Raw genomic sequence first — 26,116 nt, forward strand, 5'->3', positions numbered from 1 at the left:
AAAAAAAAAAAGTCTCTTGGTGCCATGTACTAAACCCAACAGGAAGTCCCCCATTTTGTGCTAAAAAAAAACCCCTCCTCTTTAACGAAGCATTCACGGCTGTATGTTTCACCTAGAGCTATGATAATTTGGAGGCATACATAAGAGCCCACGATGTACAAAAAAAGTCTCTTGGAACCATATGCTAAACCAAACGTCTGACATTTTGATTTACTTTGGTATTTGTAGCCACTTTTTGGGGCCTTTTATAGGGGTCATATTTTCTGCAAAACTTATCACATCGTCTTCATTCTTTGGCATGTTTCATCTTAAGATATTTAAGATGAAAAGTTATAGAATTTTTTTATTTTGTCACACGCCTTTGCTGTAGCGATACATTGTTTGCAAAGAATTTTTTTTTTGAGAGTCTAAACATGGGCAAAAACTCACATAATTTTGCACACAGATCAGATCTCTCACGAACATGAATATTTTATAATTTGTTGTGCAATTTGTAATAAATGGCTCAATAGCGCCGTCTAGATATTTTTATGAAGCATATCCGATTATATGGTTCAGCTAGATGTGTGAATATTGGGAGGCATACCTATCAGCCTAATACTTCCAAAAATTATTCTATAGCCATGTGCCAATCCATTTTGATTTTATTTTAATTGTGCATCATTTTTGGCCTTCCATGAAACTTTGCAAGCACAAAGCATGTCAAAAACATTTACAATTTAGAACGTAAGATGCTTGTGACGCGAGTCAATATGTGTGCGTGCATTAACAACATAACAATAATAATAATAATATAACAATTAAGGATGTAACGATAAGGGCAATATCGTGATATCCTGATATTAAAACTTCCACAATATCGTCGTCGTCATGTTCACAATATTTAAAAGGAACACATCTGTTAAAAAAAAAGTCAGGCTGATTTCCATTTGTGCAGTTCTAGCACCCTCTAGTGGCTAGTTTATTAGTGCAATTTAATTTTCATTAGTGATGTTTTGGCCTTCTATGTTTAAAATCTATGCTAATTGTCAGATGAAGGGGAACCTAATTTGGTCGTGAAGCGATCCATGTGTGCTTGGATTACCAAGTAAGTGCCTCAATATTGTTATTAGAGATTGTAGGTGGTTTATATGTATTGCTGTTATGTAACAAAGCACAATATTGTGCTTTTTTTTTTTTTAGTATGAGCTCTTTTTTTTTTTTTACAATATTGCGATCTTTTTTAAATATTACCCCCCACAATATTGTGATAATTATCGTATCGTGACCTTCATATCGTGATAATATCGTATCGTGATGTTTGGATATTGTTACATCCCTACTGAGAATACTGTACCTTAATAAGGTGTATGAGAGTCTTCTGGAGCTGAGCTTTGTTGCAGGAAGGTTGTGTGGCCTCCAAAGACCCCGCAGAGGTTGTTTGGAGTTCGGAAGGGGCTGGATGGACTACCGCGGCAGTCGTCTTAGTGAGGGACTGCTGGAAGGCGCTTGGGGACAGAAGCACAGAGGATTCCGACCCAGGAATGGCAAGACCAGGACTCATAGGGACTGCCTGCAACCAGGAGAGACACAAAAAAGTGTATTCTGAACAACACAAAATGACATTTGTAAAGACAGACTGACAACTCACTGAGAGAGGTTTTATCAGCTTTGGGGCTTTCGAGAGAAGATCCATCTCTTGTGTGAGCTGGAGGACTGGTTCCCTCATCCGTTCTTGGAAGTTGCGGGGTGGTACCAGGGTGCTCGGCAGGAAATTGGGCGCCAGGATGGGTTTGTGGAGTTCCGCATTCAGCGACTGGACTGGTGGCTTGAGCGAGCTGAGTAGCTCCTGTTCCAAATAAGCACGGGGAGCCGCTGATGGCCCGGCAGACCCGGCATGAACAGTTTGAGTTTGGGAACCTGCCGGTGCCACCATGAGAGGTAAGACTGGGCCAAGAGACCGAGGCTCCGCCCCCGGGCCCACCGACTGGAAAACAGGGCTTGGTTGTAATGCATAAGGTGCTGACAGCAGGCTGTGTCCTTGGTGAACCTGATTTGACCCAGGATCCTGGGGAGCGAGGTGGGGTGGGCAGAGAGGGTTTTGGTAGGTCTGGTTCTGGGGGTAGCTTACTGACGGCTCGTTGGAAACAGTGGCGGGATTTTGGGTCGGCATGGCAGGCAGTGACGGGTCCTTAGGGATGGATGAGCCGAAAAGCTCCTCGACTGTGATCTGCTTCACTATCGTATGAGTCTTCTGATGGGCAAAGAAGGCAAAATGTAAACAATAAGGATTTTGACACTGAAACTTGTCATCACCTCTCCAGTTCATTAAGTTCTGTATATTATATTGTATAGTTAAAAAAAAACAAAAAAAATCACCTTCTACAGGTCCATTATTTCAGGAGGATATTAGCATCAAACCATGTTTATTTAAATATATACATGTGTGTGTGATACGAAGCAGATTGTATTTTTTTTATGTTTGATCTTATGTACAGCACTTTCTTACAACTGTGTGTTGTTTCTGTTTTATGTTCAATAAAAGCCGAGTAAATATATAATAATCACAACATATTGGTGAAGAATTAACTTGGCATTTTTTTTTAAATGTTATCAAAAGTGTATAATGGTTGAATAACGGCTAAATGTAAATCACATCTTAAATAGTTTAATCGAATTTTTCAAAAAAGTACTGGTCAGAAGGTGCAAAATTGAATCCTGTTCTGGTCCAGAATTAGGTTTTGTTTTTTTTACAGAAATTCAAACTTGGAAAAGTCTCATTGAACATTTTCAGACAACTAGAGCTAATTTCTGTAAAATCTCATCAAATCACATCATAATTCTAGATATTATGTATGCTCTTTCATTCCATTGGCAGAGCTCTGTGTTCCTATTTTTCATATATACAATATTTACTGGTATGTACCATTCATTGCATACCTTATCAGGCAGCTGAGAACTGTGGACATGATCTAAAGCTCCTGCTGCGTTCAGCTCTGTACAAACATCAACATCCCCAGACTGAGCCTGCATTAGAGTCACAAACATAAGTTCAATTACAATTTTCTTTTAAAAAACAAACAAACAAAAAAAACAAGTTCAATAGATAAAGAATCAGTGCACCGACTAAATTATGGAGAATTTGGAAAGCTGATTCTTGTAATGTTTGTCTCTGCAGAGATAATGTCTCATTGTCATACTTGAAAAGCCAAGCATTAATATTACTGAGCCTACTAACCCTCTGGTATTCCTCCTTGGCTTTGCTAAGCAACTCCAAGATGTCCCTGGGCCGTGCTTCAGCCACACCATTGGCCCGCCTGGGCTCCGCCTTCTCTGGTGATTGTCTTTGGGCATGTTCAGCTTCTTGTTTTACAATTCTGAGGAGATTATGTGACACAGTAAGAAAGTGTGGACATTGATACGCAACCCTAATTACACTTATTGCATATTAGTGGCGTCGGACTACAAAACCTCATAAGTCATAATTGGGTAAAATTAATATTTATTCCTGCGATTGGCTGGCAACCGGTCCGGGGTGTATCCCGCCTACTGCCCAAAGCCAGCTGAGATAGGCTCCAGCACCCCCAGCGACCCTTGTGAGGAGGAATAAGAGGTCAAGAAAATGGATGGATGGATAATATTTATTCAAAAATCTATACTTTTGGTCAGCCGACACATGCTGTAGGTGTCTTTTACAAATTATTGACCAACCTAAAGTGCTGAAAATGACGAGCTCCCTTTGATGATGTAATGTTAATGTTTGAACAAACATGGCGTTTTTGGGGTCCCCTGTAAAGTGATGATTTTGGAGGTACAAGGTTTTGGCCTGACACCAATGATTTTCAAGAATGCCAAAGCACTAGGAGTTGACCATATTACCCACCACGACGAGTCACATCAGTTGTCTATTGAGGGGGAGGCCTTAAATTGTACAAATGCGTTTTATGATGATATTGAACAACAGTGAACCCCTGCCTGCATAATTGTAGTTGGCATTTGCAAATTTTGCTATTCACATATATATGTTTTGGAACCTATCTATATCTTTTTTTGTATTAACTACTGCAATTTATATTCCTTAGCGACTTAGAGGATAGGCCAAAAAACACATTACTAGTGATAGTAATACCTACAAGGTGAGTCCCCATATGACAGAACACTATAGACTTTATTCACACTTACTTCACCATGAGCTGAGAAATGCGCTGGCAATCCCTCTTGTCATAGAACCAAATACTGTAGATGCCCACTGCAAGAAAAATAAAATATCACATATGGCTGCTTTTAACTTTTTATGCTTACACAACAGTTATTGCACTAAAACTTGATCTGCAAGTATATTTCACTCAAGGTGTGTGCGCATGTGCATCTGCTACAGGACATACATGCTGATGTATGCTCGTCCCTCAAGAACCTAATGTTACCGAGCAACCAAGGTGTTCTGACAGCATCTCCTGTATCCAAAGGGATTATAGAGCCATGTAAACAGGAGTATGTGTGTATGTGCATGCATTTACACTCTCACTAAACAGCTTCCTCTAGCATTGTGTACAAGTCAACCTCGGACAGGGTGTCCAAAAACTATTATGAATGGGATGCTAACTGCAACTAAACTTGGAATATTTGATTTTCAATCAAGTTTTTAAACTTGAGACCTCAGAGACTTGTTTCCTAAGGCTTCTTAGAGAATCTCAAGATACTGTCCATTTCTGGTCTTTTTCTGATTCTGGAGAAAAACCAAACAAACATCAAAACAACCAGGCTGCTGAGAAACAACCTGAGGAATACAGCCTTTCTATTGACTTTTTGGGGGGATTCAAATGGAGTCAACGACGCTGTGGCTACAGTGACGCTGGAAGACAAGCCACCTGAGTCTGAAATTGAATGAGAAATGACATCATGTCTTCCATACCAGGCAGTTTGAAGTGCAAGCAAAGCCCAAAGGGGGAACATTCTCCATTGACTTTGACGCTGGCTATGCTCTTTTTCCTGATAAGCAAACAGATGGGGAAACGTTCAAATTCTTTATTTGTCGCCCTAATCAAACTGATCTTCAGACTTGTAATAGACTGCCTTGGTGGGAGCTCAGTCAGCTACTTTCTTAAGTTTTGAGGATTGCCAATTTTTATGACCGTACATAAATTAATAATATAACTGGCACGAAACTCTAAACCAGAATATGTACATTAAATTGTGTACTAAAAAGCTGCCACCCAAGGACCCCTTGTATGAAACCGGAGCTTCAATGAGGAACATGAACAATTAGGACCAAAACATGCCGAACCTCAACCATCTATTGGACCTGCGTGATGAAGGCACCTGACAGACTTCAAGCAAAAAGAAGAAATGTATCTAAGAACATTGGGAAAGTGTTTATTTGGCCTTTTCAGAGGTACTGACATTCCTTCTCTCTATTTTTTGAGTGTATTGCTATATACAGTGTGTACAAGTTACCATTACCTGTACAATCACTGGCTTTCTATATATGAATGTCTGGAGTTGAGAGATCTTTCGTAGCTTAGCAACACCGCTCAATATTCCCACAGAGGACCAGTGACATTTTGAAAACATGATGAAAATGTCCAAGAGCATTTGCTTTTCCTCTTGGGCAAATAAATATTAAGAACTGAATATTTTAAAAAGACAACAATATAGTCCACAGAAATTATTTTCATATAATTTGATCAATAAAGGTAAAGACATACCCCAATGATATTGCCTTTTGAAAAATTGGATTGATATGAGTATTTCAATCATTAGCAGTTGATATAATTCAAATGGTAAAAACTGTTTCCAAGATTTTTTTCAAACTTTCAATGCCACATTGTCTTTAGTGTTATGTGTCCCAAATGAAGTTTCATGATTTGCAACATGTTTTCTGAAGATGCTAATTCTATTTTTGGATATATAGGATTTTTCTCACATTGCTTAATATGCTTTTGCATAGCAGATGTAGCTTAGTGTCTTAAGAGTTCCTTTATAAACCATTTGTAAAGTGTTTACCATTAATGCCACTGGAGAGAGTTTCATGATGTACTTGCAATACCCCAAAAGGATCCGTCAGCTGAAGTACCAGGATGAGGCAGCCATTTTGTATTCACACAACAGCAGAAAGCAAAGGTGTTACTTCTAAGATATGCATGAATTAATACGCCTCAGTCTGAACTATTGCATGCCTTATCATTATTACAATTTATAAAGACAATAGTGTAATTGGTTAAAGAAGTAGTTATGATCCTTTATGTATTTGTATTTGCAGAGTTTGAAGGCCATCAGATGTAAATTGTGTGCAACACACAGTAATTTCATGAAGCTGGTTTTCTTTACTGTTATGCACTTTCCTCTTTGCCATTACGCAAGAAATGCATTTCAGTGGGCTATAGCAATTTGCTCTGTCAATAAGGGCTGGCTGCCCTATACGAGGGGTCACCAACCTTTTTGAAAGTGAGAGCTACTTTTTGGGTCCTTATTAATGCAAAGGGGCTATCAGTTTGAAAAGAAAAGAAACATCACTATTTACCTTTAATTTTGTTATTATAAATAATTAATGACTCGTCTACATGATGACACAAATCATGATTTAACTAGTTTGGAAACAGATACGTGTCAATATGCAACACTAACCGCCTGCAGGCACCATGTTGCTGATCTCTGGCTTACAATATGAATGCCTACAATTTTAAAATTAACAACCTTTTGAAAATAAGACTAAGCATGGGAAACATTTGCACATAAAACGTATGGCGGTTAAAAAAATAAAATAAAATAAAAAATAAAAAATAAAGGCGACTGTTGTTACGTTACCGTCCCAGATGCATATTTACTATATATTGTAGCAACAAGGCTAACCCAATACCTCACAAATCAAATTACAAAAACAGTACTAGAGCTGCGAGCAGCTACAAAGGGCCCTCGCAGCCCGGGCCACGTTGGGGTACTCGCACATTGGGGTACTGGCACATTAGGAGCAAAATTTCTTTGCACATGGCATGATAAACCTTTACATGTGGATTTTTTTTTGCTAGGTGTGATGTGTGTGTCAAGCTCAATGGGTCTTGGTGATTGTTAAGATCTGCAAAAATCAGGGTCTTATTTTATTTTTTGGGAATGAGTTGACCTGATTGGTATTTTTTCCAAAAGTATATATACCCATCATCGCTCATACTCATTGCACGAAGTTGCTTTTATTGTCCATAGAGGCTATCAAAATATAGTCATATAGTATATCAAAAACTTTTCATTTTTCACAATGATGTTGTCCCAGGTGTTGAGATGGTACATCCCAAGTTTGAAGTCAATCGGATTAACCGTGTAGGAGAAGCGGGCAAAAGTATGACCCCTGTAAATGTGCAAAAATTGGCAAAAATTGGACATTTAAATACTCATACCTCACTTTCTGTCTATTTTAGGGTACACACTTCAAAGAGGTTTTTGTTCATTGGGATGTGCTACAGATGCCACACAATTTTCATAGCCGTCGGACAATCGTAGCGGGACAGGGATCCGTTTAACCTATGTAGGGGGCGCTAAGGAGCCATTTTTCTGTTATCATGTATGGCGACTTTAAAATATCAAATTTTTCGCCAGGCCTGATGTGCGTGTAAGGTTTGGTGAGTTTTCGGTCACGTTTAGTGTCTCAAAAATGCGATTGTTTGCGGAGAAGAAAAAGAAGAAGAACTAGAGCTGCGAGCAGCTATAAAGGGCCCTCGCAGCCCGGGCCACGTTGGGGTCCTTGCACGTTGGGGAACTTGCACATTAGGGTACTGGCACATTGGAAGCAGAATTTCTTTGAAAATGGCATGATAAACATGTGGACTTTTTTTTTTTTTTTTTGCCAGGTGTGATGAGTGTGTCAAGCTCAATGGGTTTTGGTGATTGTTAAGATCTGCAAAAATCAGCGTCTTTTTTTTATTTTTAGGCAATGAGTTGCTCTGATTGGTATTTTTCGTAAAAGTATATATACACACATCATCGCTCGTACTCATTGCACAATGTTGCTTTTATTGTCCATAGAGGCGATAAAAAAAATAAATAAAACAAAATAAAAAAGTACATATGTTTGGATCGGTCTGATACCAGTGAACATCTTGAGTAGTGGAAAGTAAAAGAATATTCATAAATGACGAAGTTATAATACAATGAGTTCACAAATTTTGTACAAAATCCCGTAAGTGTTTTTCTTTTTTATGCCTCAAGGACTAGGTGGCGCTGTATCTATAACTGAATTTTGTCATAGAGATACCTTCAGGCCTTGACTATAAATATACATGCCAAGTTTGGGATTTTTTTGAAGCATGTACCGGGGAGTTATTAAGCATATCCTTCATTCACGATACTGCTTTTAACGTCCATAGAGGCTATCAAAAATAAATAAAACTATATAAAAAATACCTATGTTTGGATCGGTCTGATGCCAGTGAACATTTTGTGTGGTGGAAAGTAAAATAATATTCATAAATGACTTAGTTATCATACTGAGAATGAGTTTACAATTTTTGTAAAAATACCATAAGTGGGGTAATTTTGTTTTCATGCCTCAAGGGCTAGGCGGCGCTGCATATATAACTGAATGTTGTCATAGAGATACCTTCAGGCCTTGACGATAAACATACATGTCAAGTTTGGGATTTTTTGGAGCATGTATCGGGGAGTTATTAAGCATATCCTTTTTCAGTGCGAAACACAAATTTTGATGCCCCGCCCTCATCATATAGTATTTCCAAAAGTCAAGATATTTCCGTCTGTTGCTGGCTCAGGTCTTGGCATTGTCCAGGTCAAGTCTTAAGTCAGTCGGATAAAACGTGTAGGAGAAGTGGGCAAAAGTATGACCCCTCAAAATGTGCAAAAATCGTCAAAAATGGGACATTCAAAAATTCGTAGCTCACTTCCTGTTCATTTTAGCATATGGGTCCAAGAGACTTTTTTGTAGGTCTTTGGCTCCCTCATACACCTAAAAATTTTCGTAGATCTTGCTTAAACGTACAATCGGGGCTGCTTCGTTAAAAACTTCTAGGGGGCGCTATTGAGTCATTTTTGTAAAAATAGCACAATCAACAATAAAATATTGCTCATTTTACCAGGCCAGATGTGTGTGCCAAGTTTCATGAGTTTCTGCGCATGTTTAGACCCTCAAAACTGGCGTTGTTTTATTGGCGAACAGTGCTTAGCCACGCCCACAGCGATTCGCGAAAACTCACAAACTTCGTGTTGTGACATCATGAAGGCCGAAGCCCTCATCTGAGCAAATATGATGTAGGTCCAGTTAACGTGTTTGGAGAAAAACGTAGAAGAAAATTCATAAGAAAAAAAATTGCCACTCGGTGGCGCTATCAGTAAGATGAAATATAAGTTCGTAGATGTTTTTAGGGCTGGACTCTCATCAAATGTGTGAAATTTTGAGAAGATAGGATCATCTCGGTCAAGTTAATGCAGCTTTTATTGTCACGAAAAATCTTCAGACTTTGCGTCACCGTAGCGGCCACGCCCTTTGGCGAAAAGTTACAATATTCGGTGTGGGCATGATCAACATCTTAAGGCTTTTCTGACAAATTTTCAACTGGATCCCTTCAACGAGCTCACCGCAGTAGCTAAAAACGTAAAGTATGACATTTATTGTTACCACTAGGTGGCGCTATATGTATAACTGAATTTTATCATATAGATGGTTTCAGGCCGTGACTATTACGTTGCCTGAGAAGTTTGAGATTTTTTGGAGCTTGATCATGGGAGTTATTAAGCATTTGCTCTTTCTGGACAAAAGAAATTTTAAAGGCAATATTTGATGCCCCGCCCCCATCATATAGTGTTTCGAAAAGGCAAGACTTTTTGCCCAGTTGTTCTCTCAGGTCTTGAGATGAAAAATGCCAAGTTTGAAGTCAATTGGATGAATAATGTTTGCAGAGGGGGAAAAAGCATGACCACAGTGAATGTGCCAAAATAGGCCAAAATTGGACAAAAAAAAATTCATAGCTCATTTCCTGTACATTTTAGCTACATGGTCCCAATAGACTTTTTTGTGCGTCTCGGGGTGCTACACGTGCCTGCCAATTTTCGTTGCTCTAGCTCAAATGTGCCGGGCTTGGTTTTTATTTTTCTACGCTAGGGGGCGCTATAGACTAACGTTGTTATGACAATGTCAGAATATCAAATTTTTCGCCGGGCCTGAGGAGTGTGCAAAGTTCGGTGAGTTTTCGTGAATGTTTAGGTACCCAAAATCGCGATCGTTTGCGGAGAATAAAGAAGAAGAAGAAGAAGAACTAGAGCTGCGAGCAGCGATAAAGGGCCCTCGCAGCCTGGGCCACGTTGGGGTCCTTGCACGTTGGGATACTTGCACGTTAGGGTACTGGCACGTTGGGGTACTGGCATATTGGAAGCAAAATTTCTTTGAAAATGGCATAATAAACGTTTACATGTAGAATATTTTTTTTGCCAGTGTGTGTGTCAAGCTCAACGGGTTTTGGTGATTGTTAAGACCTGCAAAAATCAGCGTCCTTTTTTATTTTTAGGCAATGAGTTGCCCTGATTGGTATTTTTTGTAAAAGTGTATATACACATCATCGCTCGTTGTACTCATTGCACAATGTTACTTTTATTGTCCAAAGGGGCAATCAAAAATGAATAAAACAAAATGGAAACGTACATACGTTTGGATCGGTGTGAAGCCAGTTAACAATTTGAGTGGTGGAAACTAAAAGAATATTCATAAATGATTTAGGTATCACACTTAGAATGAGTTTACATTTTTTGTACAAAATACCGTATGTGGGGTATTTTTTTTTTTTTTATATATAAGCCTCAAGGGCTAGGTGGCGCTGTATTTATAACTGAATGTTGTCATAGAGATACCTTCAGGCCTTGATTATAAGCATACATGTCAAGTGTGGGATTTTTTTTGAGCATGTACCGTGGAGTTATTAAGCATATCCTTCATTCACGATATTGCTTTTAATGTCCATAGAGGCTATCAAAAATAAATAAAAATATATATATATTTTTGGATAAGTCTGATGCCAGTGAACATTTTGAGTGGTGGAAACAAAGAGAATATTCACAAATGACTTAGTTATCACAATTAGAATGAGTTTACATTTTTTGTACAAAATACCGTATGTGGGGTATTTTTTTTTTATGTCTCAAGGGCTAGGTGGCGCTGCATATATAACTGAATGTTGTCATAGAGATAACTTCAGGCCTTGACGATAAACATACATGTCAAGTTTGTGATTTTTTGGATCATGTACCGGGGAGTTATCAAGCATATCCTTTTTCATTGTGAAACGTGTTTACAATTTTTGTAAAAATACCGTAAGTGGGGTATTTTTTTTCATGCCTCAAAGGCTCGGTGGCGCTGCATATATAACTAAATATTAGGGGTGTGAATTGCCTAGTACCTGACGATTCGATTCGTATCACGATTCACAGGTCACGATTCGATTCGATACCGATTAATCCCGATACGAATGGTCACGATTCGATACCGATTAATCCCGATATGAATTTATAAGTCGATTGTTGCGATTTTTTTCCATTCATATTTAGAAAATACTAATCAGTAAGCTTGTAGAGTGTAAGATTTATATGAAAATGTATTATTTATTTATCTGAAATTTCAGTCTTATAGAGGTTGTAATCTGTTTCATGTTTGAACAGCATTAAAATAAAAATATTAAGGCTTAATGTGCCGTTCATATAACATTCTTCCATGCTCAAGGTGTGAATCCTAAAAAAAAAAAAAAAAAAAAAAAAAAAAAAAATAATAATAATAATAATTTTTTTTTTAAAAAAAATCGATTCTGCCGATTATTGAATCGATTCGAGAATCGCGCGATGTAGTATCGCGATATATCGCCGAATCGATTTTTTTTAACACCCCTACTAAATATTGTCATAGATATACCTTCAGGCCTCGACTATAAACATACATGTCAAGTTTGGGATTTTTTGGAGCATGTACCGGGGAGTTATTAAGCTTATCCTTTTTCATTGCAAAATAAAAATTTTGATGCCCCGCCTTCATCATATAGTATTTCGAAAAGTCAAGATTTTTCCCCCTGTCGTTGGCTCTGGTCTTGACATGGTCCAGTTCAAGTCTGAAGTCAGTCGGAAGAAACGTGTAGGAGAAGTGGGCAAAAGTATGCCCCCTGTAAATGTGCAAAAATCGTCAAAAATGGGACATTCAAAAATTCATAGCTCACTTCCTGTTCATTTTAGCATATGGGTCCAATAGACTTTTTTGTAGGTCTTGGGCTCCCTCATACACCTAAAAATATTCGTCGTTAAGGGGGAAAAAGCTGTCACATTTCAGTTGGTTTGGGTTTTTGTTTTATTTTGGTGAGTGTTGGTTGTCTGGTGTTCCTGTCTTCTTCCCCAGTCTCGTTATGGTTAACCTTGTCCACCTGCTTGTGTCTTCCCTTCCTGGTGTGTATTGCTGATTGGTTCCCCCTCCCTGCTGTGTCTCCCAGGTGTGTCCTGTTATTGTCATTAGTGTTTGTATAAGGGAGTGGTGTTTGTCTCACGCGGGTGTGGGAGCATTGTTTGATGTTTGTCGTTTGATGGTTGAGTGTCTGCCTGTGTAATCACAGTGGTGTCTGTATTGCCAAGTCTGCCTAGTTTTCCACGCCAAGTCTGCCTAGTTTTTCACGCCAAGTCCGCCTAGTCTTCAACGTCAGCCACGCCAAGTCTTCAACGTCAGTCACGCCAAGTCTTCTGCATCACGCCACGCCAAGTCTTCTGCATCACGCCACGTCAAGTCTTCTGCATCACGCCACGCCAAGTCTTCTGCATCACGCCGCGCCAAGTCTTCTGCATCACGCCACGCCAAGTCTTCTGCATCACGCCACGCCAAGTCTTCGCATCACGCCACGCCAAGTCTCTGCATCACGCCACGCCAAGTCTCCGCCATGATCTGTGTCCACGTCCAGCCTAGCCTACTCCCCTTCAGTCCCGTCCAGTCCTTCCCCGTCATAGTCAATAAAGTGCCTTACATCATTCTTCCACTTGCTCTTCCTGCCTGTTTCCTCCGCTTTTGGGTCCACCCATACCCCGTACGTTACAGAATGCTCCCACCAACCCGGACCCAGCGGAGGTTCCAAGTCCCCGTTCCGGCTCCGCGCCGGATTCAAGTCCCCGTTCCGGCTCCGCGCCGGATTCAAGTCCCTGTTCCGGCTCCGCGCCGGATTCAAGTCCCCGTTCCGGCTCCGCGCCGGCCTCAGGACCCCATTCCGGCTCCGCGCAGGCCTCAGGACCCCGTTCCGGCGCCCCGCCGGCTCCAGGCCCTCGTCCCGGCACCTCGGCAGCCCATGAATGCCACGCCTGTGCCGCTGCTGCCGCTTCAGCCCCTGGCCTCTTTGCCTGTGCCGCTGCTGCCGCTTCAGCCCCTGGCCTCTTTGCCTGTGCCGCTGCTGCTGCTTCAGCCCCTGGCCTCTTTGCCTGTGCCGCTGCTGCCGCTTCAGCCCCTGGCCACTTCGTCGCTGCCGGCCCCGGATGCAACGCCTGTGCCGCTGCCGCCGCAGCCCCTGGCCGCTTCGCCTGTGCCGCTGCCGCCGCAGCCCCTGGCCGCTTTGCCTGTGCCGCTGCCGCCGCAGCCCCTGGCCGCTTCGCCTGTGCCGCTGCCGCCGCAGCCCCTGGCCGCTTCGCATGTGCCGCTGCCGCCGCCGCCCCTAGCCGCTTCGCCTGTGCCGCTGCCGCCGCAGCCCCTGGCCGCTTCGCCTGTGCCGCAGCCGCCACAGCCCCTGGCCGCTTCGCCTGTGCCGCCTAAGCCCCTGGCGTCTCAGGTCCCCTTGTCGCGGCCAATTGGCATCTCAGGTCCCCTCGTCACGGCAGAGTTGCCGCTCTCTCCAGTTTCCTCGTCTCTGCCCCAGCCAAAGTCCCCAGCTTCCTCGTCTCTGCCCCAGCCAAAGTCCCCAGCTTCCTCGTCTCTGCCCCAGCCAAAGTCCCCAGCTTCCTCGTCTCTGCCCCAGCCAAAGTCCCCAGCTTCCTCGTCTCTGCCCCAGCCAAAGTCCCCAGCTTCCTCGTCTCTGTCACGCCGCCACCGGCGTGACAGGCCATGCTCTTATTTTCATAGTCATGTTTCCTGTTTTATTTTGAATTTCTGATTCCCTTCTCACCCCAGGTCACTTGCCCTTCCTGCAGTTCACTAATTACCGGTCCCCGCCCATGATCATGTCCACCTGCCACCAATCAACCAAGACAATAAAAGCCACCTGCACTTTCCCCTCAGTGCCGAAGTGTCACAGTCAGTGCATGGAAGCGTCCCACAGTCCTCGAGTCCTTGTTCCTGTTGCCTTGTTGTTTTGCCTTGTTTTTGTGCCTTATCCTCCACAGCGGAGCGCCCTTAGTTACCCCTTGTGCCTTGAGCCTTGTTTCCTCCCTAGCGGAGCGCCTTTTGTTGTCCCCTGTACCTTTTGCCTGTTTTTTCCTCCCCAGTGGAGCGTTTTTAGTTCTCCACTTTTTGATTCCCCTTTCTCCTCTCAAGTTGAGAGTAGACAGCTGTTGGCCGGAAATAAACCTGCTGCCTTTGTGGCCTACCTTTATCCTGCGTCTGAGTCCTACCTCTCCTCGTCGTGTCAGTCTCTGCCCCAGCCAAAGTCCCCAGCTTCCTCGTCTCTGTCCCAGCCAAAGTCCCCAGCTTCCTCGTCTCTGTCCCAGCCAAAGTCCCCAGCTTCCTCGTCTCTGTCCCAGCCAAAGTCCCCAGCTTCCTCGTCTCTGCCCCAGCCAGAGTCCCCAGCTTCCTCGCCTCCGCCCCTGCCAAAGTCTCCGGTCTTGGGATCCGCCCCGGACACCGCGGCAATGGCGGCCGACCCGGGACCCAGCGCCAGGCGGCGCAAGAGAAGGGCCCACCGCGGGAACCGGCCCTTGGAGGCGCCACCCCTGTTTTCGCCCCTTGAGCCCGCAATAATGCCGCCTCCTGGGCCGCCCCCCGATCCAGAATTCATGGAGTTTTGTCAGACAGTTTTTCGCCCCTTGATAGATTCATATTCGTACCCTGATTAGGGGCAGGGTTTAGCTCCCTTCCCGTCCCCGCCCTCCCCGTTTTGGCTTGTTTTCGTCTGGGAGCCGTCCCTTGGTGGTGGGGGGGTGGGTACTGTCACGTTTCAGTTGGTTTGGGTTTTTGTTTTATTTTGGTGAGTGTTGGTTGTCTGGTGTTCCTGTCTTCTTCCCCAGTCTCGTTATGGTTAACCTTGTCCACCTGCTTGTGTCTTCCCTTCCTGGTGTGTATTGCTGATTGGTTCCCCCTCCCTGCTGTGTCTCCCAGGTGTGTCCTGTTATTGTCATTAGTGTTTGTATAAGTGAGTGGTGTTTGTCTCACGCTGGTGTGGGAGCATTGTTTGATGTTTGTCGTTTGATGGTTGAGTGTCTGCCTGTGTAATCACAGTGGTGTCTGTATTGCCAAGTCTGCCTAGTTTTCCACGCCAAGTCTGCCTAGTTTTCCACGCCAAGCCTGCCTAGTTTTCCACGCCAAGTCCGCCTAGTTTTCCAAGCCAAGTCCGCCTAGTCTTCCACGCCAAGTCCGCCTAGTCTTCAGCCTAGTCTTCAACGTCAGCCACGCCAAGTCTTCAACGTCAGCCACGCCAAGTCTTCTGCATCACGCCACGCCAAGTCTTCTGCATCACGCCACGCCAAGTCTTCTGCATCACGCCACGCCAAGTCTTCTGCATCACGCCACGCCAAGTCTTCTGCATCACGCCACGCCAAGTCTTCTGCATCACGCCACGCCAAGTCTTCTGCATCACGCCCCGCCAAGTCTTCTGCATCACGCCCCGCCAAGTCTTCTGCATCACGCCGCGCCAAGTCTTCTGCATCACGCCGCGCCAAGTCTTCTGCATCACGCCGCGCCAAGTCTTCTGCATCACGCCGCGCCAAGTCTTCTGCATCACGCCGCGCCAAGTCTTCTGCATCACGCCGCGCCAAGTCTTCTGCATCACGCCGCGCCAAGTCTTCTGCATCACGCCGCGCCAAGTCTTCTGCATCACGCCTCGCCAAGTCTTCTGCATCACGCCACGCCAAGTCTTCGCATCACGCCACGCCAAGTCTCTGCATCACGCCACGCCAAGTCTCCGCCATGATCTGTGTCCACGTCCAGCCTAGCCTACTCCCCTTCAGTCCCGTCCAGTCCTTCCCCGTCATAGTCAATAAAGTTCCTTACATCATTCTTCCACTTGCTCTTCCTGCCTGTTTCCTCCGCTTTTGGGTCCACCTATACCCCGTACGTTACAAAAGCATGACCACAGTGAACGTGCCAAAATGGGCCAAAATTGGACATTCAAAAATTCATAGCTCACTTCCTGTACATTTTAGGAAATGGCTTCCACTGACTTTTTTGTGCGCCTCGGGGTGCTACACGTGCCTGGCAATTTTCGTAGCTCTAGGTCAAAGGGGCCGGGATTGGGTTTTATTTTTCTACGCTAGGGGGCGCTATAGAGTCGCATTGTTATGACAACTACATAATATCAAATTTTTCGCCGGGCCCGAAGAGACTGCAAAGTTTGGTGAGTTTTCGTAAATGTTTAGCCCCTCAAAAATGCGATCGTTTACGGAGAATAATAATAATAATAATAATAATAATTCTTACAAAAACAAGAGGGACCTCGCAGCGGTCGCTGCTCGGGCCCTAACTAGAGCTGCGAGCAGCTATAAAGGGCCCTCGCAGCCCGGGCCACATTGGGGTATTTGCACGTTGGGGTACTTGCACGTTGGGGTACTCGCACATTGGGGTACTGGCACATTAGGAGCAAAATTTCTTTTAACATGGCATGATAAACCTTTACATGTGGATTTTTTTTGCTAGGTGTGATGTGTGTGTCAAGCTCAATGGGTTTTGGTGATTGTTAAGATCTGCAAAAATCAGCGTCCTTTTTTATTTTTAGGGAATGAGTTGACCTGATTGGTATTTTTTGCAAAAGTATATATACCCATCATTGCTCGTACTCATTGCACGATGTTGCTTTTATTGTGAAGAGAGGCTATCAAAAATAAATAAAACAAAATAAAAAAGTACATATGTTTGGATCGGTCTGATACCAGTGAATATCTTGAGTAGTGGAAAAAGTAAAAGAATATTCATAAATGACTTAGTTATTACACTTACAATGAGTTGCACGTTAGGGTACTGGCACGTTGGGGTACTGGCATATTGGAAGCAAAATTTCTTTGAAAATGGCATAATAAACGTTTACATGTAGAATATTTTTTTTGCCAGTGTGTGTCAAGCTCAACGGGTTTTGGTGATTGTTAAGACCTGCAAAAATCAGCGTCTTTTTTTATTTTTAGGTAATGAGTTGCCCTGATTGGTATTTTTTGTAAAAGTGTATATATACATCATCGCTCGTTGTACTCATTGCACAATGTTACTTTTATTGTCCAAAGGGGCAATCAAAAATGAATAAAACTAAATGGAAACGTACATACGTTTGGATCGGTGTGAAGCCAGTGAACAATTTGAGTGGTGGAAACTAAAAGAATATTCAGAAATGACTTAGTCATCACACTTAGAATGAGTTTACATTTTTTTGTACAAAATACCGTATGTGGGTTTTTTTTTTATATAAGCCTCAAGGGCTAGGTGGCGCTGTATTTATAACTGAATGTTGTCATCGAGATACCTTCAGGCCTGGATTATAAGCATACATGTCAAGTGTGGGATTTTTTTTGGAGCATGTACCGTGGAGTTATTAAGCATATCCTTCATTCACGATATTGCTTTTAATGTCCACAGAGGCTATCAAAAATAAATAAAAATATATATATGTTTGGATAAGTCTGATGCCAGTGAACATTTTGAGTGGTGGAAACTAAAAGAATATTCATAAATGACTTAGTTATCACACTTAGAATGAGTTTACATTTTTTGTACAAAATACCGTATGTGGGGTATTTTTTTTTTATGCCTCAAGGGCTAGGTGGCGCTGCATATATAACTGAATGTTGTCATAGAGATAGCTTCAGGCCTTGACGATAAACATACATGTCAAGTTTGGGATTTTTTGGAGCATGTACCGGGGAGTTATTAAGCATATCCTTTTTCAGTGCGAAACACAAATTTTGATGCCCCGCCTTCATCATATAGTATTTCGAAAGGTCAAGATTTTTCCCCCTGTCGTTGGCTCAGGTCTTGACATGGTCCAGGTCAAGTCTTAACTCAGTCAGATGAAACGTGTAGGAGAAGTGGGCAAAAGTCTGCGCCCTGTGAATGTGCAAAAATTGTCAAAAATGGGACATTCAAAAATTCGTAGCTCACTTCCTGTTCATTTTAGCATATGGGTCCAAGAGACTTTTTTGTAGGTCTTGGGCTCCCTCATACACCTAAAAATATTCGTCGTTCTTGTTTAAACGTACAACCGGGGCTGCTTCGTTAAAAACTTCTAGGGGGCGCTATTGAGTCACTTTTGTAAAAATAGCACAATCAACAATAAAATATTGCTCATTTTACCAGGCCAGATGTGTGTGCCAAGTTTCATGAGTTTCTGTGCATGTTTAGACCCTCAAAACTGGCGTTGTTTTCTTGGCGAACAGCGCTTAGCCACACCCACAGCAATTCGCGAAAACTCACAAACTTCGTGTTGTGACATCATGAAGGCCGAAACCCTCATCTGAGCAAATATGAGGTAGGTCCAGTTAACGTGTTTCGAGAAAAACGTAGAAGAAAATTCGTAATAAAAAAAATTGCCACTAGGTGGCGCTATCAGTTAGATGAAATATAAGTCAGTAGATGTCTTTAGGGCTGGACTCTCATCAAATGTGTGAAATTTTGAGAAGATAGGATCATCTCGGTCAAGTTAATGCAGCTTTTATTTTCACGAAAAATCTTCAGACTTTGCGTCACCGTAGCGGCCACGCCCTTTGGCGAAAAGTTACAATATTCGGTGTGGGGCATGATCAACATCTTAAGCCTTTTCTGACCAATTTTCAAATGGATCCCTTCAACAAGCTCAGCACAGTAGCTAAAAACGTAAAGTATGACATTTATTGTAACCACTAGGTGGCGCTATATGTATAACTGAATTTTATCATATAGATGTTTTCAGGCCGTGACTATTACGTTGCCTGAGAAGTTTGAGATTTTTTGGAGCTTGAACATGGGAGTTATTAAGCATTTGCTCTTTCTGGACAAATGAAATTTTAAAGGCAATATTTGATGCCCCGCCCCCGTCATATAGTATTTCAAAAAGGCAAGATGTTTTGCCCAGTTTTTCTCTCAGGTCTTGAGATGATAAATGCCAAGTTTGAAGTCAATTGGATGAAAAATGTTTGCAAAGGGGGAAAAAGCATGACCACAGTGAATGTGCCAAATAGGCCAAAATTGGACATAAAAAAATTCATAGCTCACTTCCTGTACATTTTAGGTACATGGTCCCAATAGACTTTTTTGTGCGTCTCGGGGTGCTACACGTGCCTGCCAATTTTTGTTGCTCTAGCTCAAACGTGCCAGGCTTGGTTTTTATTTTTCTACGCTAGGGGGCGCTATCGAGTCGCATTGTTATGACGACTTAATAATATCAAATTTTTCGCCGGGCCTGAGGAGTGTGCAAAGTTCGGTGAGTTTTCGTGAATGTTTAGGTACCCAAAATCGCGATCATTTGCGGAGAATAAAGAAGAAGAAGAATAATAACTAGAGCTGCGAGCAGCTATAAAGGGCCCTCGCAACCCGGGCCACGTTGGGGTATATGCAAGTCGGGGGACTTGCACGTTGGGGTACTGTTAAATAGACAAGGACCATGGAAAATAGAAATGCATTTGCCGTGCCTTGTGTGTAAAAAGGTGCAGTAAAAGGCCAAAAATGATGCACAATTCCCAAAATAAATTCAAAAGTGTGGACTTTCTGATGTGTGTGCAAAGTTTCATGAAAAGTCGCTCGTTTGATATTCAAAACCAGCATCTGTTTATTTGAAAACATTGCATGGCACAGAGATGGTGTGTGATCAAATAAAAAGCTTTTTGATGACTCTTAATGTGGTGTCGCTGTGCAACACATATGTATTCATGACATAGTGAAGTATTGTGACAGTTTTGTAGGGTCCAGCAAACAGTAAATGTGTGACAGTTATTCAAGAAAAAATGTAGCTTTGAAGCAGGCTAACCAATGACATCATCTAAAGGGGAAAAAAGCACATGAGCAAGCATAGGTATAAGTAGAGGAGAAAAAGAGATGAAAGAAGTGCGAGAGATGGAACAGGAGAGGAATGCAGCTGTTTATGTATAGCTGTTGTAACAGGACAGATTAAATAACACTTTAACCTGGGGTTAACAGCGCCCTAGGACAGATAAACTCTTTAGTGTAAAAGTTTTCTGGGACAGATGAATCCCTTGGGGTCAAAGAGTTTGGGTTAGCACATAGTCTGTCTTAGGATAATGTACCTCCATGGATGAATTAGTCCTAGGACGCTTTGACCTGCGGGCTAAAAGTTCAGGGGGGTTAACCTGTCCTGTTATATTGTGATCATCGTCTTCGTGCATGTCCTCAGTGGCTTCTTCTGTCTGTGTGGCAGCATTTGATACATCTGTAGAACAAAAAAGAATGAAGAATCATGTTAGATCTGTGAAGTTTGGTTGTCTTAGGTGTAGTTTACAGAACAGTCGTGTGCATATTTTTAGCATGGTAGTGTCTTAATACAAATGCATATTATGTAATGCACTGTATATGGATATTACAGACGTAATATTTGACGGTGATCTTATATTCATAGTTTTTGCCCGTTAATAAATAATATAGCTAGTAAGTAATAAGACACGCAAAAATGGTATAGTTGAATCCTCTGGGTCAAAAAGCAATGTTTTAGGATTGTGTGATGAAATGATGAATAAAAGTAAGGATACGACAGGTACATAAATGGTTATGTAAGTGTAAAATTTGGCATGGTGTGTCCAGATACATGCAGGATAAGTATAAAATATTATGGTGTGTGATTGATTTTTTCTTAGTAAAAATTAGTATTGTAAAGGTCATGTCACAGTATGTCCCAAATTTTTTTTTTTTTAAATCTATGGTATAGAAACATCATAATCAGGGGCAAAGACATAAACATAATAATAGTAATTAATAATGATAGAATTTAAATACAATCTTTTCCATGAATATGTCAGTTATTTTGAGAAGATACAGAAAAAAAAGAACTTTGAAGTGTCTATCAGTGGATGAAAGAGGGCAAGATCACAGCATAGCTACATGATATCAGTCACATTTGAAAGTAATCAAGTGTAGTATGTATTCACATTATATACATTGAGAAATTGAGGCTCAATAATCAGTCAGTGTTTTAGTTAACAGTCCAATGTTACCTTCAAGATATTCCTAACAGAAAAAAAGGAACTTGCATTAACAAAAAAATGTAAAAATGTCCATTGTCAAACATGTCATTCATTATACACAATGTGTAGGATGGGGATGCTTGCTGTGTTAGTGTTTGTGTGTCTTCCATGTCATATAGCTTACCATCACGGACAAATGCATCACATGCATCCTTTATATCCAATGCAGTCTGGAGTTCTTTCACAAGCTTGGTTTTGAAGTCTATCTGTTTTTCAAGTGCTTGATTGACTCGAGTCACATGGACTAGTTGGTTCATTTGGGAATGAAGATCAAGGCTGCGCTGGTATAAGTCGTTGCGACTGAAAGCATGATCAATACATGCATACTGTAATGACAAAGCATTCAATGAAAATCAGTCATGTTAGATTCCATGATTCTAAATAGCAGAGGTAACGTGTTGGTGCAAAACGTTGTGGTCGTGTTGCATGTTACTCAATGGCTGTGTGTGTCAAAACGAGTTTATTTGAAAGAATATACAAATATATACACACGGACATATATATTTATACAGTATAACAGTACCGCATCTATTGGTTTTAAGGAAAGAGTTGAAAAGCAGTGTTCAGAAAAAAGCATAAGACGCACAAAGTACCATTTCACTACATGTAATAAGTTGTCAAGTAGACATGTGAATTAAGTGGTTAAGATAGTGGCTACTGTGCAAGTAAGCTTCAATTGTCTCTAAAAGGTTAGCATATGTGTTCTACATGATATCAATGGCTAGACGTGCTCGTGGAGAAACATTACAAACAGAAAAACACACTAAAGGTGCCTTTAACAAACCTGTTAATAAATGAGAACTTAATACATATATGTATGGCATACTGTATATGATTGAGAAAGTTGTCCTGTTTAGTTTATGTATTGTATACTTACGGAAAAAAGTTGGCAATCTTTGCGTATGGAGATGATTAGAGGGTCTTTATCAAAAGAGAATTTGCTTGGTGATTTGTTCATGTTCTGTAGAAAAGCAAAGGAGTAGAAATAAATACAGTATCATACTTCATAAACATACAAGAAATTTGTAGCTGTATTAACCATTGTTGGTATTTGAAGTGATAATTTAGGAATAGAAGTGTAGTGATTGCAGAATTTATAGAGTGCTTACCTTGTATGACTTTGTAGATGGAAATGTCTTTTGTTGAAAGAGCTCTTTGTTGTCTACTATATATGCAAGGACAAGCATAAGTAGGTGTGGTTATGAAGTACTTGACCATTGAAATAAAGCAGTGGTATCAAATGTATGGACCGTGGTTTGGCTCAGGCCTGCAAAGGGGTTTAATGTGGCACAAGAGATAATCTTGTAAGGTACAAAAAATAATAATAATATAATAGGTATGCCTCTGAGTTTTCACAAATCTAGGTCAAGTCAAGTCATCTTTAGTTATTTCGCGCTTGAATCATCCAATCGGAAATGCTCCATAAAAAATGTATAGAGGGTGCGATTTATTGCAAATTGCACAAGAAATCTCTAAAAATTCATGTTAATGACAAGTCTGACAAGTTTCACGAGTTTTCACACATGTATAGATAAAAAAATAACAAAGCAGCACTTTACTTGGCAACCAATGCATCGCTATAGCAGCAGCGTGCGACAAAATAAAAAACTTTCGATAAATTTGCATCTTAAACATCTTAAGATGAAACACACCAAGTTTGAACACGGTCGGATGAATTTTGTAGGAGGAGTTAAAATATGACCCCTAAAAAAGGCCACAAAAAAAGGCTACAAATCCCATCATAAATCAAAATGGCGGACTTCCTGTTTGGTTTAGCACATGGTTCCAAGAGACTTTTTTGTACATCGTGGGCTCTTATGTATGCCTCTAAATTATCATAGCGCTAGGTGAAACGTACAACCGGGAATGCTTCGTTAAAGAGGAGTTTTTTAGCTCAAAATGTGATGCCGGCCCCTACGGGACTTCCTGTTGGGTTTAGCACATGGCACCAACAGACTTTTTTGTACATCGTGGGCTGTTACATTTGTCTCCAAATTTTCGTAGCTCTAGCTGCTTCGTACAACTGGGAATGCTTCAATAAGAAGGAATTTTTTCCTTTGCAAACTGTGCATGCCACGGCAACAGCGTGCGACAAAATAAAAAGCTTTCAATAACTTTTCATCTTCAACATCTTAAGATGAATCACACCAAGTTTGGAGATGATCGGATAAACTCTGTAGGAGGAGTTCGTTAAAATAAGACCCCTATGAAATGGCCCAAAAAATGGCAACACGTTCCAAAGTAAATCAAAATGGCGGACTTCCTGTTCGGTTTAGCATATGGTTCAAAAAGAGTTTTTTGTACCTTGAGGGCTGTTACATATGTCTTCAAATATTGGTAACTCTAGGTGAAATGTACAGCCGGGAATGCTTCATTAAGTTAGAATTTTGAAACACAAAATTTGATGCCTCGCCTCTGGCGGACTTCCTGTTAGGTTTAGCATATGGCACCAACAGGCTTTTTTGTAGATCATAGTCTGTTACATATGTGTACCAATTTTCGTAGCTCTAGATTAAACGTACCACCGGCAATGCTTCGTTAAGTAAGAATTTTGAAACTGTAAATTTGATGCCCCGCCACCGTCATATAGTATGTCAAAAACTTTAGATTTTTTACCATGATGTTGTCCCAGGTGTTGAGATGGTACAGCCCAAGTTTGAAGTCAATTGGGTTAACCGTGTAGGAGAAGCGGGCAAAAGTATGACCCCTGTAAATGTGCAAAAATGGGCCAAAATTGGACATTCAAATACTCATACCTCACTTCCTGTCTATTTTAGGGTACACATATCAAAGAGGTTTTTGTTCATCTGGATGTGCTACAGGTGCCACACAATTTTCGTAGCCATAGGACAATCGTAGCGGGACAGGGATCCGTTAAACCTATGTAGGTGGCGCTCCAGAGCCATTTTTCTGTTATCATGTATGGCGACTTTAAAATATCAAATTTTTCGCCAGACCCGATCTGCGTGTAAAGTTTGGTGAGTTTTCGTTCATGTTTAGTGCCTCAAAAATGTGGTTGTTTGCGGAAAAGAATAATAACAAAGAAAAAGAAGAAGAAGAAGAAGAAGAACTAGAGCTGCGAGCAGCTATAAAGGGCCCTCGCAACCCGTGCCACGTTGGGGTATTTGCACGTCGGGGTACTGGCACGTTAGGGTACTGTTTCATAAGAAACCGTCTAAATTGTAAATGTTTTGCCATGCTTTTTGTGTTTGTTCACATTGCTATGGAATGCTTTGTCGAGGTATTCGGCTGATAGGTATGCCTCCCAATATTCACACATCTAGCTGAATCATATAAAAAAAAAAATTCTTTGCAAACAATGCATCGCTACAGCAAAGGCGTGCCACGTTGGGGTACTTGCACGTCGGGGTACTGGCACGTTGGGGTACTGTCAAATAGGACAAGGACCATCTAAAATGTTTTTGACAAGCCTTGTGTGTGCAAAGTTTAATCAAAACGCAAAATATGGTGCGCAATTCCCAAAATAAATTCAAAATGGCGGACTTCCTTTTAGGTTTAGCATACGGCTACAGAATACTTTTTGTAGGTCTTAAGCTAATAGGTATGCCTCCCAGTTTTCACAAATCTAGGTCAAGTCATCTTTAGTTGTGTATCGCTTGAATCATACAATTGGAAATGCTCCATAAAAATGCATAGAGGGCGCTATTGAGCACAACGTTGGGTTACTTGCACGTCAGGGTACTGGCACGTTGGGGTACTGTTACATGGAACAAGGACCATTTAAAATGTTAGTTTTTTCCATGCCTTGTCTGTGCAAAGTTTAATGAAGAAGGCCAAAAATTATGTATAATTCCCAAAATAAAATCAAAATAGCGGACTTCCTCTTTGGTTTGGCAAATGGCTACATAATACTTTTTTGTAGGTCTAGCATAATCATACAATCGGAAATGCTTCATAAAAATATCTAGAGGGCGCTATTTATTGCAAATTGCACAATAAATCTCTGAAAATTCATGTTCATGACAAGTCTGATGTGTTTGCAAAGTTTCATGAGTTTTCATGTGTATAAAAAAAAAAAAAAGCAGCACTTGACAACTGTTACATGGAACAAGGACCATTTAAAATGTTAGTTTTTTCCATGCCTTGTCTGTGCAAAGTTGAATGAAAAAGGCCAAAAATGATGTATAATTCCCAAAATAAAATCAAAATAGCGGACTTCCTCTTTGGTTTGGCAAATGGCTACATAATACTTTTTTGTAGGTCTAGCATAATCATACAATCGGAAATGCTTCATAAAAAGGTCTAGAGGGCGCTATTTATTGCAAATTGCACAATAAATCTCTGAAAATTCATGTTCATGACAAGTCTGATGTGTTTGCAAAGTTCCATGAGTTTTCATGTGTATAAAAAAAAAAAAGCAGCACTTGACAAACAATGCATTGCTATGGCAACAGCGTGTTACAAAATAAAAAACTTTCGATTACTTTGCATCTTAAACATCTTAAGATGAAACACACCAAGTTTGAAGACAGTCGGATAAATTTTGTAGGAGGGGTTCGTTAAAATATGACCCCTGAAAGTTTTTCCTTGCCCGGTTGGAGGGTTAGATCAGGGGATGTCGCAACTTGTTTGTGGTTAAGTGCTACAGAAGTAAATGTGTCTTAACAACCTCATGATTGAATGTGTTTTCAATTCTCTAGGATGTGATTGGATTGTATCAATTAAATGTTCTTATAACTGATTCAGTGAGTAGTAAAAATAGTGTGTCAAGTATAATGACATGAAATATAAGGAATACAAAAAACAAAACAAGAACCCTCTAAATTACACATTTTGTTCCAGGCTTTATGTGCGTGCATAGTTTGAGTATACA

At 41.2% G+C, this 26,116-nt stretch overlaps 1 protein-coding gene across 1 annotated transcript in view; it reads right to left on the bottom strand.

Moving 5' to 3' along the window:
• dcp1a (decapping mRNA 1A) overlaps positions 1 to 26,116 on the bottom strand; it is a 131,342-nt gene that overhangs the window by 24,410 nt on the left and 80,816 nt on the right. Inside the window, exons 4-8 of the mRNA XM_077515153.1 lie at positions 4,162 to 4,228; positions 3,218 to 3,356; positions 2,920 to 3,006; positions 1,631 to 2,233; positions 1,337 to 1,552 (exon numbers count right to left, since the gene is read on the bottom strand). Of these exons, the coding sequence (XP_077371279.1) occupies positions 1,337 to 1,552; positions 1,631 to 2,233; positions 2,920 to 3,006; positions 3,218 to 3,356; positions 4,162 to 4,228 (1,112 nt within the window). The remainder of the gene's footprint in view (positions 1 to 1,336; positions 1,553 to 1,630; positions 2,234 to 2,919; positions 3,007 to 3,217; positions 3,357 to 4,161; positions 4,229 to 26,116) is intronic.

The sequence above is a fragment of the Festucalex cinctus genome, chromosome 2, assembly GCF_051991245.1.
Source record: "Festucalex cinctus isolate MCC-2025b chromosome 2, RoL_Fcin_1.0, whole genome shotgun sequence".
Lineage (NCBI taxonomy): Eukaryota > Metazoa > Chordata > Actinopteri > Syngnathiformes > Syngnathidae > Festucalex > Festucalex cinctus.